The sequence below is a fragment of the Balaenoptera musculus genome, chromosome 15 (genome assembly GCF_009873245.2).
Source record: "Balaenoptera musculus isolate JJ_BM4_2016_0621 chromosome 15, mBalMus1.pri.v3, whole genome shotgun sequence".
Taxonomy (NCBI): Eukaryota; Metazoa; Chordata; class Mammalia; order Artiodactyla; family Balaenopteridae; genus Balaenoptera; species Balaenoptera musculus.
In genome coordinates this window covers 58,935,438-58,955,677 of record NC_045799.1, presented here as the reverse complement: position 1 = coordinate 58,955,677, position 20,240 = coordinate 58,935,438, and the positions used below count along the sequence as shown (strand labels likewise).

Here is a 20,240-nt window from a genome sequence, read left to right as displayed (position 1 = left end):
TAGAAATACTCAATGAATAAATGTGGGTGATTGGCGAAACTCACTGGGCCCAACTACCTCTTTCCAAACAGTGAGTTCTCACTGGGGATCCAAGGGAATGAAAATTGGTTCTTGGGGGAGGGGAGAGGTGAAAAAAATCTGAAATATTACAGTGGTGTGTGGCCCTCCAAAACTCAACCCTGCCCAACAAAATCTTATTTCTTAGTATTTAATTTTTCTTGTTAGGTAGAAATTAAATTATATTCAAGTTAATTAATTGAATTTAAATATAATTTAATTTTTTTCCTTGGGGGCCAGGGGTAGGAGGGGAGGGAGGGAGGCAGCTATAATGAAAACAAGATTGGGAAATCCTATTTAATACTGGGTTCAGTGAATGAGCTACTCCCAGACTCATTCCCTTAGGCCTGCCCAGGAATAAATATCCGTGTAGCCCTCACTGCCCATTTAAGAGAATATCTTTCACCCAGCGAATCGTTGAGTCTTAGAACAAGGGATGTTTTCAGCTAGGGACCCCAAACTTCCAATTGGCATATTTATGGATGAGAGAGTGGGGCCCAGGATCATGCAGCTGGTCATGGGCCAATTTCCAAGTTCAAGCCTGGTTCTTTTTTATTGATTGATTGATTGATTGATTGATTGGCTGTGTTGGGTCTTCGTTGCTGCATGCGGGCTTTCTCTAGTTGCGGCAAGCAGGGGCTACTCTCTTTGTTGCGGTGCGCTGGCTTCTCACTGCAGTGGCTTCACTTGTTGCGGAGCACGGGCTCTAGGCGCACAGGCTTCTGTAGTTGCGGCACACGGGCTTCAGTAGTTGTGGCTCGTGGGCTCTAGAGCGCTGGCTCAGTAGTTGTGGCGCATGGGCTTAGTTGCTCCGTGGCATGTGGGATCTTCCTGGACCAGGGATCAAACCCGTGTCCCCTGCATTGGCAGGTGGATTCTTAACCACTGTGCCACCAGGGAAGCCCAGCCTTGTTCTTCTTGCATCAGGAATGCATCTCTTCATGCGTCAGAAATGCCTCCTTTTCCTTTTCTGTAACCAGTGGTCACGATTCGGCTACCTAACATTTGGCCCCAGTGCAGCGTGGAAAGGCAGGGCCTTTGGTTCGAGAAGTGTTTGGAATTTCAAGATGGCGGCAGCATTCAACCGAGCTTGGGGGGCCCTTCTGCGTGTAGGGCCCCGTGGGACTACACGGGTCACATGCTGGTGAGGTCAGCCCTGGTCACATTTTCCATATTTAAAAAAAAGGGGTTTGGAATGCCTCTCTCTGCATTTGGAAGGAGCTAATAAAAGAGTCATTCTGAGACGGTGGAAACAGAAATCTCCAGCCCTTAGCATTTTCTCGATTCCTGCGGGGGCAGGTGGAAGGTGGGTGGAGGATCGGCTTCAATGTGTCCTTTTCAATTGACAGTCGAGAAAAGCCAGTCTCAGGGGCTTAATAAGAAAGTTAAACAACTGGGGAGGGAGGAGGGAGACCCCCTTGTTTGTTCCTTTATTTCCCCCCACAAAGCTCCCCGTAACTGTGGCAACCTGGGTTCTGCAGAGACTGCACCCCAGGCACCCAGCGCTACCAAAGGATTCTCAAGGCTGTGCTTTTACGTGGCAAAACTGTGGCTTTTCTGTTTTGTTAAACTAAAGGACGCTTTCCTGTGGTTTCCAGTTTGTCCCAGAAAAATGGGTCACAAGTATTAGATGGAATTGTGCTAGTGCCTCAGCACACAGGCGGCGGCGGCTCTGGAGGGATGCAGGGTTCTCCGCTGACAGTGGAGCGTGTCTGTGTGTCTGTGTGTCCACATGTGCGTCTGCCCTTAAGAATTTCACATTGTGGGGGTGAGGAGGGGGGTGTGGAGGCCAGGTGAACAAATCCCTTCTGGAAGGGTGGCTTAGTGGCTGGCTAGGTGGGCCTCCTGCCCCTGGGGGAAACCAAATTAAAAAGAAATGGGGGTGGGGAGAGAAAAGGAAAAAGAGAGGGAGAGAAATGGGATTGACTGAAGTGGCATTTCCTGGCCTGGGGCAAGGCAAGCTGTGGAATTTATTTAGAAAGCTTTCAAAGCAGCTGGTTATGTGTTTTCCTTCCCTCCCTCCCTCCATCCCTCCCTCCCTCCCTTCCTTCCTTCCTTCTTCCTTCCTTCCTTCCTTCCTTCCTTTCCTTAAACCATTCTAGACTGTTGCTCTTGTTCTTTTCAGAATTATGACCGTGTTTATGTGGCTGTTTGATCCAAAAGCAATGTTCCCGAGAGAGAGTGTCCTGAAGTTCCAGAAAATAGGATGTGACCACAAGAAAGATGACGATGGTCAATTAAAACAGGGGCAGGGGTGGGTAGACATTAATTTCCAGAACCAGAAGCTCAGGCCCTTCCTTCCTTTAGATGTCTTGGCAAGAACCCCGCCTCCCCCCAGCTTCCTAACACCTGTGTGTTCGCTCTCAGCAGCATGATTCACAATCTCTGAGTTTCTTCCCTTTTGGAGGAGAGAGGCAATGGTTTGACCGGAACTATTTGCAGAATTTGGGGCACCCCAGGACCTTCTGTTTCCCGTCCCGAAGCACTCCGTTTGCAACCACAGCAAACTGTGCTATTTTAGGCTTTCTGGACACATGGTGCTTTCTGCTCTTGTGGGGTTTTTTATATGACTCAGTTTTCATAATAAATTGTGTAGGCAGCTCTGGGTCTGCCTTTCCTGAGACAGGAAGGGACAGTGAGTCCTTGACGTTCTGCACGGATGTAAATTACCCGGGAGCACGAGGCCGTGTTTCCCCCAGCTGAAGTCTCCTCCAGCCCAGTGCACGGATGTGGGGAGGTCCTGGGGCCAGCCGGGAGGGGACAACAGCCAGTGTTGGAGGTGAGCCTGGTAGAGAGGCATCCTGGGGCTGATGTTTGTGGCCGGTCTTCCCTCCTACTCTGCGTTTCTGTTCCTGTGGGACAGAGGAAATTGACACAGTTCTATACCTTAACCACTTTTCACAGTCGGTCTGTTTTAAACCCTGAACCTGTTTTCACAAAGATGTTCTGGGGTCAACCCCCCACTGTAGACCGGTGTGTAGTCTCCCCCCAACCCTGGGCCTTCCACCCACACACAGGGGCCTTCCGAGCTTTGCTTCTTGTTTCCCTTCCAGACCTTCTGCTTCATCTACCCTGTCTAGGGTTGGACCTTTCCTTTTCTCTATAACCTTCCATGGCTCCTGTCCCATAGAACCAGAAAGCGAGCCACATAGGCAATTTAAAATTGTTTAGTAGCCACATTTTAAAAAGTAAAAAGAAACAGGTGAAATGAACTGGAACAACATATTAACTCTGGCTATCTAAAGTATTATCATTTCAAACTAGAGGCGATATAAAAAATTATGAACGAGGTGTTTCACATTAACATTTTAAAAATGCTTTGAAATCAAGGTGTATTTTACATTGACATCATATCCCAAATTGGATGCTAAAATTTTATCAAAAACATTTGATCTTGATTCAGAGTTCCTTAAATTTGCTGTTGAAAAAGTAGATTCACATACCTAAGGAGTCCCAGACTTACATAAAAATGTTCCAGTAAATGAATTGTGTATTCGATTTTCTTTCTTTCTTTTTTTTTTGTGGGATCTTAGTTCCCCAACCAGGGATTGAACCCGGGCCCTCAGCGGTAAAAGCACGGGGTGCTAAGCACTTGGACCGTCAGGGAATTCCCTGTATTCGATTTTCAATTTAAATAAATATAATTTAACAATTCAGTTCCTCGGACGCATTTCAAGTGTTGGGCAGTGTGGTGTGGTCGCTGGCGACCATATTGAACAGCCCACATAGAGACCATTTCCATCCTTCTGGAAAGTTTCCCTTGGACAGCCCCAGGCTTATAGAATGAGGTCCAAACATCTCCATAGGACTTTCACAATTTTCTAGAACCCAGCTCCAACCTATCTGGCTTTATTTATGGATCTTGTTTTATGCATGGTCATTTTTCCATGCCTCTCTTTCCACTTTGAAAGCCCTTTCATCTCTTCCCCCAGAGAAATCTCCTCTTTCGGGCTGGGCTGAAAGGCAGAGCGTCCTTGAAGGATTCTCCCCTTCTCCCCGCAGCAGAATGAATCGATTCTGCTTCCCACGGGATCTAGAAGTGGAGGCATGGTGCGTGGGAAGCAGCACAGGCCCGGCCAAGCCCCCGGACCGTGGCTCGCTGCCCCCGGAGCTCCGTGCCCCGTTTCTCCTGAGACAGGTTTGAATGGATCTTCTAATGCAGCGTTAGCCCTGCCCCATTGGAAAAACAGAAGCAGACAAAGGACGGCACTGTGTCCTTCTCCAGCTGCCCGGGGGCTGCCGAGCATGGGACCGCAGACAGGAACACACCCTGGGTCCAGGCCATGTAATTCTAGGCGGGCATAAGTTCTGCAGGGAAAAAAAACCCGGTTCTTTGCCCTCACAAAAGGAAATATGTGCCTGGCTGCTCTGATTCTCACTTTTCAAAATGAGAACTGGTTGGTTTGTGCGTCCCTGTGTGTGTTTACTTTTTAAAAACTATAACATATATACAGAAAAGGGCACATAACTTAATCTTACAACTCGAATTTTCACAAAGTGGACTTTCCCGTGTAACCACCCCCAGATGAAGAGAACGTGACTAGACACCCTCACCCACCAGCCTCTTCCAGACTCTCCTTCCCCTCCCAAGAGTAACCGTTTTCTTAACTTACACCCCCAAGATTCCTTTTGCCTGCTTCTGGACTTCGGGTACATGGCATACACGGTGCGGGTTTCTTGGCATCTGGCTTGTTTTGCTCAGTATTTGCCATAGTTTGTGGTTGGCTTTTGAAGGCCGTTGTCTTTTCCGTCACTTGAAACACTGATAGTAAAAACTGCAGTGGTTAATTTAAAAATAAAAAGAAAAGAAAAGAAAAAACACTAGCTATGAAAGACAGGTCTTGGTTGGGTGATGGTTTCAAGTGTGAAAAAATTTATGTTCACATTTGGCTGATGTTTGCCCTGGGGATTTGGGTAATTTTCTCTTGTCATTATCTACCTTCTTTCTTTTTTTTTAATGGAAATGCAAAGGGTGAGCAATACCCAAGGCAGTCTTTTTTTTTCTTTTGGCCACTCCACTTGGCATGTGGAATCTTAATTCTCCAATCAGGGATTGAACCTGTAGTGGAAGCGTGGGGTCTTAACCACTGAACTGCCAGGGATGTCCCCCTACCTTTTACCTTTATGTAGGGAATCTCTTGTTAAGGTTCTCATTCTTGGGTCTGGAAGGGATGATGTTAACTCCCTTTCTGGCTTTTGGACAAGACTGGACACAGGTCATTTCCTGATTGTCTTTTGTCAGTTAGAAAATGAAAGAAATTCAGAAAGATACATGTCCCACAATGTTCATTGCAGCACTATTTACAATAGCCAGGACATGGAAGCAACCTAAATGTCCATTGACAGATAAATGGGTAAAGAAGATGTGGCACATATATACGATGGAATATTACTCAGCCATAAAAAGGAACGAAACTGAGTTATTTGTAATGAGGTGGATGGACCTAGAGTCTTGTCTTACAGAGTGAAGTAAATCAGAAAGAGAAAAACAAATACCAGATGCTAATGCACATATATGGAATCAAAAAGCAGTACTGATGAAACTTGTGGCAGGGCAGGAATAAAGATGCAGACATAGAGAACGGACTTGAGGTCACAGGAGGGGGAGGGGAAGCTGGGACTAAGTGAGAGAGTAGCATTGACATATATACATTACCAAATGTAAAATGGATGACTAGTGGGAAGCAGCTGCATAGCACAGAGAGATCAGCTCGATGCTTTGTGACGACCTAGAGGGATGGGATAGGGAGGGTGGGAGGGAGGCTCAAGGCGGGGGGCGGAATATGGGGATATATGTATATGTATAGCTGATTCACTCTGTTGTACAGCAGAAACTAACACAACGTTGTAAAGCAATTATACTCCAATAAAGATGTTTTTAAAAAAAAAAGAGGGCTTCCCTGGTGGCGCAGTGGTTGAGAGTCCGCCTGCCAACGCAGGGGACGCGGGTTCGAGCCCTGGTCTGGGAGGATCCCGCATGCCGCGGAGCAACTAGGCCCGTGAGCCACAACTACTGAGCCTGCGCGTCTGGAGCCTGTGCTCCGCAACGGGAGAGGCCGAGATGGTGAGAGGCACGCGCACCGCAATGAGGAGTGGCCCCCGCTTGCCGCGGCTGGGGGAAGCCCTCGCACAGAGGTGATAGACCCAACACAGCCAAAAACAAATAAATAAAAATTAAAAAAAAAAAAAAAAAAAAAAAGGAAGATTGAGGGTGGAAAAGAGAGATGGGAAGACGTCAATTGAATTTTTTTTAAATTAATTAATTAATTTATTTTTGGCTGCGTTGGGTCTTCGTTGCTGCACACAGGCTTTCTCTAGTTGCGGCGAGCCAGGGCTACTCTTCGTTGCGGTGCGCAGGCTTCTCATTGCGGTGGCTTCTCTTGTTGCGGAGCATGGGCTCTAGGCATGGAGCACGGGCTCTAGAGCGCAGGCTCAGTGGTTGTGGCGCACAGGCTTAGTTGCTCCGCGGCATGTGGGATCTTCCCGGACCAGAGCTCGAACCCGTGTCCCCTGTCTTGGCAGGTGGATTCTTAACCACTGCACCACCAGGGAAGCCCCTGTCAATTGAATTTCTGATCTGGTGTCTTCTGGTTTTGCTTTAGGTAAAATGTCTGCTCCAGGATCCTACCAGGCGGCTGCTGGACCTTCCTCAGTGCCAACTGCGCCCCCATCCTATGAAGAGACAGTTTCTGTTAACAGTTACTACCCCACACCTCCAGCACCCATGCCAGGGCCGGCCACGGGGCTCATGACGGGCCCGGATGGGAAGGGCATGAATCCGCCTGCGTACTACACCCAGCCAGTGCCCGTCCCCAATGCCAATGCAAGTACGTACGGCCTCCTGGGCCCCCTTACCTCTCCTTGGCCCTCCGCCCTGGGACTCCGTGAGAATCAGGAGAGTGGCCGTAGTGACTGTGCCCCAGAGTCTAAGCAAAGTGCCAGTAAGTCCAACTTTCCCCCTTGTCCTGAAATTTCACATCTAGTCTTGGGTTCCAAGTCAGTGAGGCTTTTGGCTTTTCCATTATAAAGCACAGTTTATGAACTTTCCCACGTCCACCATAAACTGAGCCTCTGGTGTTTATCACAGAGGCACAACCAACCGTCCCGGAGAAATTTGGGAATGGGAGTTTGCTTTTGGGGGCTCCTGCCCTTCCTGCTGAGGCTTGGCGGGAGAACCCCTGCCCCGAGGCCAGGGCTGGAGCAGGAGAGGGAGAGGATGTAGCCGTGAGTGAGGAATGGGTGAGCTGAAACCCACCCCCAGCCCAACATTAGTGCAGGTGACTCCCCTGCCTTCCCCTGCCTTCCAACTTCTTCATGTCCTTGCCCTTTGGTACTTCCTGCTGCCCAGCTGCACCCAGGTATGTAGCTGATTCAGTATTACAAGCAGCTCAGAGAGCGGACCTGTGAGTCAGACTGCCTGGGTTCACCAGCCTCCTTGTCCCTCGGTTTCCCCATCTATAAAATGGGGCCCATCAAGTACCTACAGCCGGGGGCTGTTAAGATTAAATAAGGTTCTGTGAGTAATCATTGGATAAATGTGAACTATTGTTGTCATTGTGCTCAAGTGACTTTGACTCCTTGAGATGGAAGAGGACAAGATAACGACTTCAGACTATTTTAGATCACACTCTGATCAATAAATAACTCATTCTTGCACCCCAAATAACCCTTATTAAAATTTACGTGTAAGTGCTAAATTATGCTTTGATGCTGGCTCTTCTGCAGGGGGTGGGGGCGGGGGTGCTTTCTAGGTCTTTCTGGGAATATTGTCTGGTTAGCTCTGGGTAGCAGTTCATGTCCCCTAATACATAGATCACAGAAATGGCATTTCAATAACATAAAAAAGAAGAGAAAAAAGTCACTTTGACAGAACTACGAGCTTAAACAACTTTGCCGAAAACCAAAAGAACGTGCTAAGCTCTGAGAGCTTTGTGATTTCCATCACCCGAGGTGCTCTTCTGATGCTTGTGGATGTCCGCGCATGTTTTTCACGTAGTTTTCTCTTTTTAGCATGATTTCGTATACTCACTGCGTGTATCAATATGGTCCCCCAACTTGTAAAGAACTGGGCCAGTATCCCCTGGCTTGGTAAACGCCAGCCTTATTACTGGGCATTGGAGTTTGCTAAAGAGACCGTGTGAAATGCAGGCTTGTTTATGGAGGATTCACTCTGTACCAGGCACGGGGTGAGGTTCTTTACTGCCTTTGTCCCATTTAATCCTAGCGACAACCCTTATTATTCCATTTTTTAAAAAGCAGCTTTATTGAGATAGAATTCCCATACCATAAAGTTCACTCTTTTAAAGTATACGATTCAGTGGTTTTAGCATATTCACAGAGCTGTGCAACCATCAGCACTAATTCCAGAACATTTCCATCACCCCAGAAAGAAACCCCCGTCACCCTCCATCCCCCAGCCCCTGGCAACCACTAATCTACAGATGAAGAAAATTGAGGCTAAAACCCATCACATCACTGTTTCTGAAATTACCATCTGCAGACCACCTTCATAGAACCACTCAAGAGCTTAAAAAGCGGTTTGGGGACCCTGCCCCAGACTTGCCGAATCAGACAGTCTTGAGGGCAGGACCCGGGAATCTGCATTCTCAATAAGCTCCGCACTTGAGTCCAGAGACAGTTGAGTTTGAAAGCCTGGTGGAGCTGGGCCAAATCTCCTCCAGAAACACACAGTCCTTTCCCCCATCTCGTGTGTGGAGGTTTCCAGAGCCCCTCAATTGGTAATTCTGGAAATCTGCCACTGTTTTCTCTTCTTCCCTTTTTGTCATTTTTCTCCCTCCTCACCCATCCCCAGTTTTTTTTTTTTGTGGTAAAATAACACATAACATAAGATTGATTACCTTAAGGATTTCTCAGCGTACAGTTCAGTGGCATTAAGTACGTTCACATCTTTGGGCAATCATCACCACCTTCCATCTCTTTCACATTATACAAAACAAACTCTATACCCATTAAATGGCAACTCCCCCTTCGCTCCTCTCTCCCAGCCCCTGGCACCCACCATTCTACTTTTTATCTCTATGAATTCAACTACTCTAGGTGCCTCCTATCTGTGGAATCAACAGTATTTGTCTTTTTGTGACTGGCTTGTTTCACTTAGCCTGATGCCCTTAAGGTCCATCCATGTTATAAGATGTGTCAGAATTTCCTTCCTTTTTAAGGTTGAATAATAACCCGTTGCATGGATGGACCACATTTTGTTCATCCATTCATTTATGAATGGACACTGGGTTGCTTCCACCTCTGGGCTCTTGTGAATAGTGCTCTCCTGAACATGGGTGAGCAAATATCTGTCGAGATCCTGCCGCTACTGTTTTGCATTTAATGAATGTCTTCCTCGTTTACTGATTGGCCGGTTTGTTCTGTTCCTTCCATCAGTTGCTGTGCAGACAGTCTACGTGCAGCAGCCCATCTCCTTTTTCGACCGCCCGGTCCAGATGTGTTGTCCTTCCTGCAACAAGATGATCGTGACTCAGCTGTCCTATAATGCCGGCGCCCTCACCTGGCTCTCCTGCGGGAGCCTGTGCCTGTTGGGGTAAGTCTGGGGTCCACTCAGACCCCGGGCTCTCCCGAATTCCTCTCTTGTAGGATTTCTCAGCCTCAGCACCTACTTCTGTGTTGTGGGGGCTTGTCCTGTGCCCTGTAGGATATTGAGCAACATCCCTGGTCTCTACCCACTAGATACCAGGAGCTCCCCTGCCCCCGTTGTCATAACCAGAAATTGTGCCCAGTTGAGAACCACTGCCCTCGAGCATATCAGCCCCTGGAAGCTGCTGTCCCATCATTTCTTCTCAGACCACTCCTGGAAGCTGCTGTTCCATCGTTTTCTTCTCAGACCACTCTCTGCGTGTAGGGACAAGCATAGCAGCCATTTGTATCTGTGTACAGCGATACCCTTGGGGATTTCTTTTTCTTCTAGAATTTCATGACCTAATTAATAATGTTTGCTTGACTCTCAGAGAAGCTTTAAACATTCTATACATTAAAATACTTTATAGTCATCTCTTCAAAACTTCTTATCCTTTTAGGACCCCCAGTAGTTTTCTGTTGCCTACACAAGGAGAGTGTGTAAATATTTATGTCTGCACCAAGGGTATTATGTTGAAAGAGATAATACTTTCTGTTCTGGGAGAAAGTTGAGGAAGCACCATTTAATTTTTTTTTTCCAAACAGATAAAGGCAGCCTCCTTATTCCTGGCCATGCAAGTCACTCAGAAAACCATAAGTGCTCCGTTTTCTTCCTCGAAGGAAACCATGTTTGTGTGTTTCTTTTCAGACACCCTTGCCTGGCTCTTTCCTCATTATCTGCTCGTGACTTAGGTGGAGGGGGAATCATCGTTCTCTTCCTAATTTTGAAGAGAGGCTCAAAGCCCCTGAGAGCTTAATTAACTTCCTTGAGGACTTGCATTCAGTGGGGAAGAAAAGAGACAGAAACATTACATAAAAATTCATCGTCCTTTGGACATTCCTGTTAAAACTAACTTTTGTCTTTGAAATCAGGGAAGGACAAAAATGGAAACTTTTATCGAATATTGGCCACTGGCTTTCAAATTGAGGCAGCTTTTTCTATCCGTTCCTCCTTTTCTTCCTTAAATGCAGTACTGTGTGTTCAGATCCTGCCTCTCACAGCTGTGTGGCTCTGGGCAAGTGACTTCACCTCTCTGTGCTCCAGTTTCCTCATCTGTAAACTGGGGTGTACTAATGCCCACCTCCGGGGGTGTTGAGGATAAAGTAGGTGGTTGTGTGTGTATTGCCTCTTGCAGCCATGCCCGCACTTGTCAGGCGGGAGGTTAGGATGATCTCTAAATGCACTGGCTGCCCTTATTTGAACTCAGGTAAGCTTAGGCAATAGGAAATTCCATTCATGAGATAGTTTTCTCATCAGGATATTTCCTGATTCTGCTTTACATAAATCAGTGTCTTCCTGTAAAATGTTGATTTTTTTTTTTTTAACTATGTGTTTTGGCAAACTTTGGTTGTAAGGCTGTGGGGTGTTTTCTGACACTGGCCAAGGCTCCAGCACCAGCTGGGTGTCCAGTGTTTCAGTTCAGCTCTGACACTACCTGGAGTTGGTGCAGACCCCACAGCTTAAGGGCTCAGTCCTACAGACTGCCCCCCACTTCAGATGCCAGTCACAAGTCGTAGGTCCCCTGTACTTCTGACCAATCAGGGGTCCTGCTATCCCCTCTTCAGGTTTGATAATATGCTAGAATGAATGGCTCACAGAACTCAGAATGGCACTTTACTTACATTTACAGGTTTATCATACAGGAGACAGACAGATGGACAGCTAGGTGAGGAGGTAACAGGGCGAGATCCAGATGGGTCCTGAGTGCAGGGGCTTCTGTCCCCATGGAGCTGGGGTACACCACCCTTCTGGCACATAAATGCCGGATTCACCAACCCAGAATCTCTCCAGATTAGCAGTTCAAGTGTTTCTATAACCTGGCCCTCAGCCCCCCATTCCACCCCAGAGGTCTGTAGTTGAGGTTGAAAGTTCCAGCCCTCTGGTCACTTGGTCTTTCTGGTGACCAGCCCATCCCGAGCCTGTCTAGGGACCCACCCTAGTCACCTCATTAGCATAAACTCAGGTGTGAGTGAAAGGGGCTCTTTGTGAATAACAGAAGACACTCCTGTCACTCAGGAAGTTCCACGGGTTTTGGAGCTCTGTGCCGGGAACCAAAGACCAAATATATTTCTTCTTACACCTCAGGCTGTATGGAGGTCCTGCCTGCGTGCGCTGATGATGGATTATGTAGGTTAAGAGACGTGATTTGTGGAAATTTATATGATTGTTGCTGTGAGAAGCAGGCTCTCTGTATGGAAAAGTGATCAGTCCAAGACAGGAGTCAGCAAACTACAGCCCAGGGGCCAAATCCAGCCTATTTTAAGTTCTATTGGAACACGTCACGCCCTTTATTTACGGATTATCTGTGGTTGCTTTCATGCTCCAATAACAGAACAAGACCCATGTAGCCTGAAATACATACTCTCTGGCCCTTTACAAAAGAAGTTCACCGATTCCAATCTAACACTTTGAAAGATGCCTAAATGTCCCAGGACTTGATAATACACCCAGAGCAGTCTGTCTATGGGAGCAGCCTTGGCAATGGTTGGGATCTTAGTTCCCCAGGGCTGCCATAACAAATTACCACAAACCTGGTGGCTTAAAACAATAGGAATTTATTCTCTCCCCATTCTGGAAGCCAGAAGTCCAAAATCAAGGTGCCATGTTCCTTCCGAAGGCTCTAAGGGCAGAATCCTTCCTTGTCTCTTCGAGCTTCTGGTAGTCCGGGTGTTCTTTGGCTGTGGCGCATCACTCCAATCTCTGCCTCTGTCTTTACGTGGGCTTTGTCCCTCTTTGTATTTCTGTGTGTCCTTTTCTCTTCTTAATCAGGATCCTGGTCTTTGAGTTTAAGGAGCCCACCCTCATAATCCAGGAAGATCCCATCTTGGGATCCTTAATTACATCTGCGAAGACCCTCTTTCCAAATAAGGTCACGTTTATAGGTTCCGGGGATTAAGACTCCGACATACCTTTCTGGCGGCTATCGTCCAAACGACTACAGTCTGTAACCCTCTCCATGTGTGGCCTTTTTTCTTCTAGGTGCATCGCGGGCTGCTGCTTCATCCCTTTCTGTGTGGACGCCCTGCAGGATGTGGACCACTACTGTCCCAACTGCAAAGCTCTCCTGGGCACCTACAAGCGTTTGTAGGACTCAGCCAGACCCGAAGGGAGCCGTGTGCTGCAGGAAGGCCTTTCCAACTCTCGCCCAGCCCCGCCCCTGGTGAAGGCTCCATTTCGGTGCTCTCATCTCTCCAGGGTCTCCACCTTCGTGTCTTCTTTTGGGGGGAAAATATCGCAAAAATAACACACCTCCAAACCCCAGAAATTGCTGCTTGGAGTCGTGCACAGGACATGCAAAGACATTCTCCTTGAGTGCTGGTTCAAGGGTTTCCTGCCTCCCCGTCTGTGACCCCAAGTCATCCCATCCAACTGTGAGCATTGTGCCGTCTGAGTATCTTCTGGTGATTTGCCACTGGCCAGCTTCTTTTTTTGCCTCAGTGGGCCTTTCTCTTGGTGGTCTCAAACTGAGAAGCCCCAGATTGCCTTATTTTTGAAACTGTTCTGGCCCCAGTACAGCTGAACCAACCTTTAGTGCCTACCGTCATAGCCATCTGTTTCCACTTCTGATGACAAAAATCTTGCCTTACAGTCTAAGGGCTTGGCTCTCAGATTCTGTAACTGCAGGCTTTTAAATAGCACACAAATTCACTTTAATTTCTTAATTCGTTTTTAAGTACAGGGAGGGGTTATTCACACCCATCAGACACATAGCCATGAGGTCATAAATGCAGGCTAGGAATAGAAGGCTGGATCTTTTCACTGATCTGCCTTCCTTGGACCAGATCCTCAGCCACTTTCCACGAAGGGCTTTTTTTTTTTGGTAGAGGAATTGTTTGTATTAACAGTTTTTGTGACCTCCTTTTGGTCTTAAACACCTTTGAACATAATTTTGAAAGGAGGGATTTATAGAACTGTTTTCCGTAACTATATGACTGGTATCATTTTCCCATTTGCCAATGCACTCTCACTTTTTTTTTTTTTTTTTCCTTAACAGAAAAAGTAATGGGGATAATTTCATCCACTGCCTTTACTTGGGTTTAGTGTTGTTCCTAAAGACCTTCATAATGGAACTCTTAAAGCGGGTCCCCTTTTAGGTTCCTGGTGGATATTTGGAAAGACAAAAGAAAGCGTGTTTGAGCACATCTGAGTACCATGGTGCTGAAAAGTGTGGGGACCTGACTGTTTCAAAGGCATCTGAAGTCTGGATTTTATTTTTCAGAAATCAATTTGTTGTATAACATCTGAAGACATGATTTCTAGGACTGAAGCAGCAAGCCAGAGTTCTCTGTTCGCTGCTGTGTCATCTTTGAAATCAAGACAAAGCCGGGCTCGACTTTCAGGAGTCCCTGTTTTGATAATAAATAGGCACAGGGAATGCATGTGAATAATATTATGTAGAAATCAAGCCTAGGTCTTGATCGAAAATCTGTATATTGGTTCAAAATTATAGTCATAACCCATTGATTCAGCTTATTCATTTGATGTTTCGAAAGTTCCAGTAATTATTTTTGCAATGACTATGGATACTACATAGTACTTTGGTGTTATCTGCTTTTCAAAAATAAAGTCTTTTGTTCACTCTGTGAACTATTCATCAATTCTTACGGTGTGAAGAAAGGTCTCATGTTGTGTTTCCAGCCGTTGGTACAAAGAACCCTTTATTTGTTCCATCACAGTAGAAAATCCTTCATGATAAAAACTACAGACTTGCTGAATATCCCCCGATGTCAAGATGACCGATGTTGAGTTGGGTGGATAGCTAGTGAGTCAGATTTGAACATTAGGCTGTTGGAACCCAATAGGCGTCATCAGTGGCAGCAAGCCATAGCTTTCAAGTTTTAATAAAATGCACAGAAGAAAGCCGTCCTCATTCATGCTCCGAACAAAACATGCTTTGTTAATTGATCGGGGTAGATGTGAGATGCTAGAAGGAGGGCATTGTAACTCGCCGGGAATATGAATGTCATCCTCTTTTCCTACCTGGTGATAAAGCTTCATTTTGGAAGGTGCCGGAAAATCATGCCACCTTGGTGCGACTTTGTCATTTGAACCCTAACTTCTGGTCTTAAAAAATTGCCACTCAGCCGATCCTGAGCATGTTTTTTTCTTTCATTTGACAAAATTGAAGGCCATGCATATTTAGCAGTTTTGCTCAGATGGTGGCATATAAATGGTCTCAAGCTGTTATCAATTACATATGCAGAGTCTTCAAAACAAGAGCCCTATTTCGAGGACCGTAACATATATGTGTATTCTGGGAAACTTTAAAAATAACATCAGATGCCTGGAGCATGAAGTGTTCGTCAGACATTCTATTTTATTCTTTGAAATACGGGCTTATTCATATATTTTTACAAATTAAAAGGCTCTTTTGTTCTTCCCCTGTTTATTGGGGACTTTGGAGTTTGTTGCAAACACTGAATTACATTCAGTGAATGCGAGAGCTTTATTTTATATCTACTTGGACCTCAAAGAAGAATATTTACCAATTTCAAACCCGAAATGGCTGTACGTCTTATATACCGTTAGTCCATCTAGACCTTGTACACATACAAGTGTTGGTTTGTGTCTTGTTATCAAAAAGAATTCAGTTTTTGCATCTGTTTAAGCCAACTTTGAGCACGTGACTGATTCCTGGCTGACCACAACATTACCCATGAAAATGTTTTCTCTGGGACAACTGGCTTCCCAGTTGCTACCGAGAACACTTCTATTGGGCCCTGAACTATTCATAAATGTGGCTTCATATACTCACACACAATTTGGCCTCGGTTTTCTCCCCAGTGACAAACCTCTCGTGTTTGGGATATTAAAATCCTTCTCTGAATTTTTGAGCTCAAAGATCTCTGTTTAGGAGTAAGTGTAGACGTTGGAATTTTACTTAACAAAATTCTGATTTGCATTTTGGATCCTATTAAAGTTATCTCCTGCATTTATGACTCAGATGTTTATAATGAGTTGTCTGTTTTTCATGGGCACACCAGTGAATTGAAAGTAGATCCAGCAAGGGCGATGAAAGAGAGAAACCCGGAGGTTTTTTTTTTGTTTTTTTTTTTTTGTCTTAAGAATTTTAAAGAAACAGGAATCTGAGGCTTGGAAAGATTTAAAAAAAGAAGGAAGAAAAAAGTTCATGGCCAAGTATACAGTCTAGTGCATTTAACTGTTTTGTGACTGTTCTCTGCAGTATTAGGAAAATGTTCACACATTGAAATACCTTTTTTTTCCCCTTTTAAATTATTTTTTAGAGTAGTTTTAGGTTCATAGCAAAATTGAGCGGAAGGTACAGAGAGTTGTCATACATCCCCTGTCCCCACACGTGCACAGCCTCCCCATCACCGGCATCCCCTACATTTGTTACAATTGATGAACCTGCATTGACTTATGATCACCATCCAAAGTCCATAGTTGGCGTTAGGGTTTACTCCTGGCGTTGTACATTTCTCTGTGTGTGTGTTTCTTTATTTTTATTTATTTTTTTGGCCATGCCTCTCAGCTTTTGGGATCTTAGTTCCACGATCAGGGATTGAACCCGGGGCCACGGCAGTGAAAGCCCTGAGTCCTAACCACTGGACCGCCTCATTCTGTGTGTTTGGACAAATGTATAATGACATGTATCCACCATCATAGCATCGTACAGAATAATTTCACTGCCCTAAAAATCTGTGTGTTGCCTATTCATCCCTCCCTCCCCACTAGTCCCTAGCCACTGATCTGACTGGCTCCGTAGTTTTGCCTTTCCCAGGATGTCACACAGCTGGAATCATGCAGAGTTGGAAACATATATACAGGAATCATAGCCTTTTCAGATTGGCTTCTTTCACTTAGCAATATGCATTTAAGGTTCTCCATGTCTTCTCATGGCTGGGTAGCTCATTTCTTTATTATTCAGATGATATCTCTTTGGATGTGCCATACATGTAAGTACCTATACTGTTCTTAGTACTGCAGTGTCTCAGTGATGTTGTACCTGGTTTCCCGAATGGGCAAAATCAATGTAGCTCGTGTGTCCAACATCAGTGTCATCAGAGAGCGCAGTACTGTTTGTGAACCCTGTGTTTATACAGTTGGACTATAGTCCAACACTATAGTTATATAGTGTTGGGGGGGTTACCGGGCTCGGCTTTGGCTGCTCGTTGCTCAAGAATCCAATACTGAGAGACAAGTGTTGGGTAAAAGTAAAGATAGCATTTTTGAGGAAATCTGCAATCCTGGGGAGAAGGTGGACTCATGACCCAAAGAACCAACTCCCCACTGTCAATCGGGGGCAAGAGCTTTTAAAAGGGTGTTTCGGGGTTGGGGGAGGGGGCTACGTGCAGAACAGCACAGGCAGCTCCAACACGCCCCTTGAAATTAGTCGTGCGGTGGCCTGATCAGCGTCATCATGGTTGTTTTAGGTACAGTTCATCTTTAATTCCAGGGTCGGTTTGTTATGAGGCCAGTTCTCAGAATTGTGTAAGATGGAGCAGCTTAGGTCATGGCTGCAGTCTGGTCATCATGTAGTTAACTTCTTCCACCTGGTGGGGGTTTTAGTATCTGCAAAACAGCTCAAAGGATATGGCTCGGAATATTATTGATAGCCCTTGAGGAGAAACTAAAGGTCCTTGACTTCATTTAATGGCTAAACTATTATTATTGGGTTGGCCAAAAAGTTCGTTCGGGTTTTTCTATAAGATGTCGTGGAAAAACCCAAACGAACTTCTTGGCCAACCCAATATTTTGTCTTGTTTGATTATTTTCCTTTGCTTCTGTATTTTCTCGCTTCTCTGATTAAATTTATTCCTTGGCTAAAGTTTTTCTATATACAAGAGGCAGGCGGAGGACATGAGGAGTATGTCCTGGGAAGATTGCTCTGTTACAGGGGGGTCACAGTGCAAAGTGAGTGCCAAGGGCAACATCTGGGAACCTCTGGTCTGGCACATCTGTGGTTTTCATGTATCACTGATCGACTCCTGCTGTATTCAAGGCATTGTATAGCTTGGATACCAGACACAGCCCTGCCCGGGAAAAGTGATCACTGGGCCTAGAACTACCCTGCCAACATTTCTAGTGGCTTCTTTATTTTTTGTTTTAAGCTAAAATTCATGTAACATTATTATTTTTTAATTTTTATTTTATATTGGAGTATAGTTGATTTATAATGTTGTGTTAGTTTCACTTGTATAAGAAAGTGATTCAGCTATACATATACATACATCTATTTTTTTTCAGATTCTTTTCCTATATAGGTTATTACAGAATATTGAGTAGAGTTCCCTATGCTATACAGTAGGTCCTTGTTGATTATCTATTTTATATATAGTAGTGTGTATATGTCAATCTCAACCTCCATCATGTAACATTAAAGTGTATGATTCAGTGACATCTGGTGGATTCACAGTGTTGTGCAACCATCACTTGTATCGAGTTCCAAAACATTTCCATCAGTCCAACGTAAAACTCCATACCCATTAAGCAGTCACTAGTCATTCCTCCTCCCCCAGCACCTGGCAGCCACCAATTTGCTTCTGTTTCTTTGGATTTATCTATTCTGGACATTTCATATACACGTAATCATAATATGTGACATTTTGTGTCGGGCTTGTTTCACTGAGCATCATGTTTTTGAAGTTCATCCACAGTGCAGCATGTGTCAGGGCTTCATTCCTTTCAGTGGCTGAATAATATTCCATTGTATGGATATGCCACATTTTGTTTATCCCTTTATCTATGGATGGCCCATTTGAGTCATTTCCACCTTTTGGTGATTGTGAATAAGGCTGCTGTGAACATTTGTTTACCGGTTATTATGTGAGAGTATGTTTACAGTTCTCTTGGGTATATATGGACAAGTGGAATTGCTGGGTCACATGGTAATTCAGTTTAACTCTTTGAGGAGCTGCCCGATGGCTTCTTAAAGAAATGTGTCCTATTGTAAAGCCACATCTGGCACAGGCTACAATTTGGAACTGCCCTGCCCTGGAGAATTCTGCCCTCTTCTGCAGTGAGAGCTGTTTGGAGCAGCCTGGTGGCAACAGAGCTGGATTTGGAGCAGGAAGACCTGCTCCCTGGGCCGTCCTGCCCAGACTCCTCAGCTGATCTGAACCCCATTCAATCCTCTGGGGCTCCCACTGAGCCTGAAAAATGAGGAGGGGTGGATGGTACATCTCGGCCCCTCCGAGTGGGCCCTCTAAGGTGTTCAACTGTTTGTCCTTTGTTTACCTGTATGCCCAGCTTGGGATACAGCAGTAAAGTGGGAAACACTATCCTCTCCCTCATGGAATTGATGGTAGAAGGGGAGAGACAGACACCAAATAAGAAAACCTAACATTTCCAACCTGTTACAAACCAGGAGGGAAAAGTGCAGGAAAACAGGGTACAGTAAGTCCCCTACATACGAATGAGTTCCGTTCTGAGAGCGTGTTTGTAAGGCATCTCGCAAGCATTGAAGATGTTATCTCCAATTATTATTATTATTACTGCTATCTGTTAGCAGAGAACAGAGAAATGCTGTCCCCCCAGGTCAGCTGCTTGGAGAGTAAGGCTGTGGGGTCCTCTGTTCCTTTAGACTACTCTGCAGTGGGTGATTTGCCAATGGCCTTACAAGATCCCTCTTGAACTCTAGGTCCACTCTAAACAATAGCTCTTCTCTTATTTGGGAGGCTGGGGTCAGCGGTTCAGACCCTAAAGTCACACACCTGGTCTTATGTCCTGCCTCAGCCATTTATTCACTGTGTGACTATGGGTGAGATTCTTAACCTCTCTGGGCCTCACTTTCCACTTCCATAAAATGACATGATAAATAGAACCCATGTTCCAGGTTGACTGACCCTTGTGTGGGCCATGAGGTGGGCAACATCAAACCTACAACTGAGGGAGAATGTGGAAGTGGGGGGGGGTCCCAGGAAATGGATCCTGGGGGCACAAGGGTCTAATTTCTGGGATCACCTGAGTGGGATGAAGCCAGGCCTTTTGAGTATAAGATGGCAAGCAGTGGGAGTGAATAAAGCCCTAGAACTGGGTCTGAGTCTGGGGAGGGTTCTGGTTACTGCTCTTTATTTACTGCTTCCCGAAGTGGGAATTAAATGCACTACTTGGCTCAAGTCTGGACATCTAACTAGATGTTCTGAGGTTTCTTCAAACTCTGTAGTTGATGGATAATTTCGTCTTTGTCTTATTGGGATCGTACTGGAGTTTTTAACCTACACGTAAACATCATGACAGAAATGGGTTGTTTATAGTTTCATTCATTCATTCACCCTGCTCTTGTGGATTTCAGGTGGTGATGAGTTCTGTGAAGTATGTAAAACAAGGTAACGGGACAGTCACAGAGATGGGAGGTGAGTTAGAGTAGTCACGGCAGGCTTCACGGAGGAGGTGGTATTTGGGTTCAGACCTGCACGACAAGCTGGAGCCACATACACACAGAGTATTCCAGGAAGTGGGGACAGTGAGTGCAAAGGCCCTGGGGCAGGCAGAGCTGGGTGTGTTAAGGGATGAAGAAAAATAGAGGACGGTCAGCACGTAGTGAGTGGAGAAATGAGAAGCTGAGGCTGTGGAG

At 45.6% G+C, this 20,240-nt stretch overlaps 1 protein-coding gene across 5 annotated transcripts in view; it reads left to right on the top strand.

Moving 5' to 3' along the window:
• Positions 1–14,301, top strand: part of LITAF (lipopolysaccharide induced TNF factor) — a 112,668-nt gene extending 98,367 nt beyond the window's left edge. For 3 of the 5 annotated variants that reach the window (XM_036825839.1, XM_036825836.1, XM_036825840.1), the window contains 3 exons: positions 6,660–6,884; positions 9,454–9,610; positions 12,683–14,290. In XM_036825839.1, the coding sequence (XP_036681734.1) occupies positions 6,665–6,884; positions 9,454–9,610; positions 12,683–12,791 (486 nt within the window). In that variant the 5' untranslated portion in view covers positions 6,660–6,664 and the 3' untranslated portion in view covers positions 12,792–14,290. Of the gene's footprint in view, positions 1–6,659; positions 6,885–9,453; positions 9,611–12,682 lie in introns of all 5 variants that reach the window. The other 2 variants (XM_036825835.1, XM_036825837.1) reach the window with 1 other exon arrangement.
• The last annotated feature ends 5,939 nt before the right edge of the window (positions 14,302–20,240 follow it).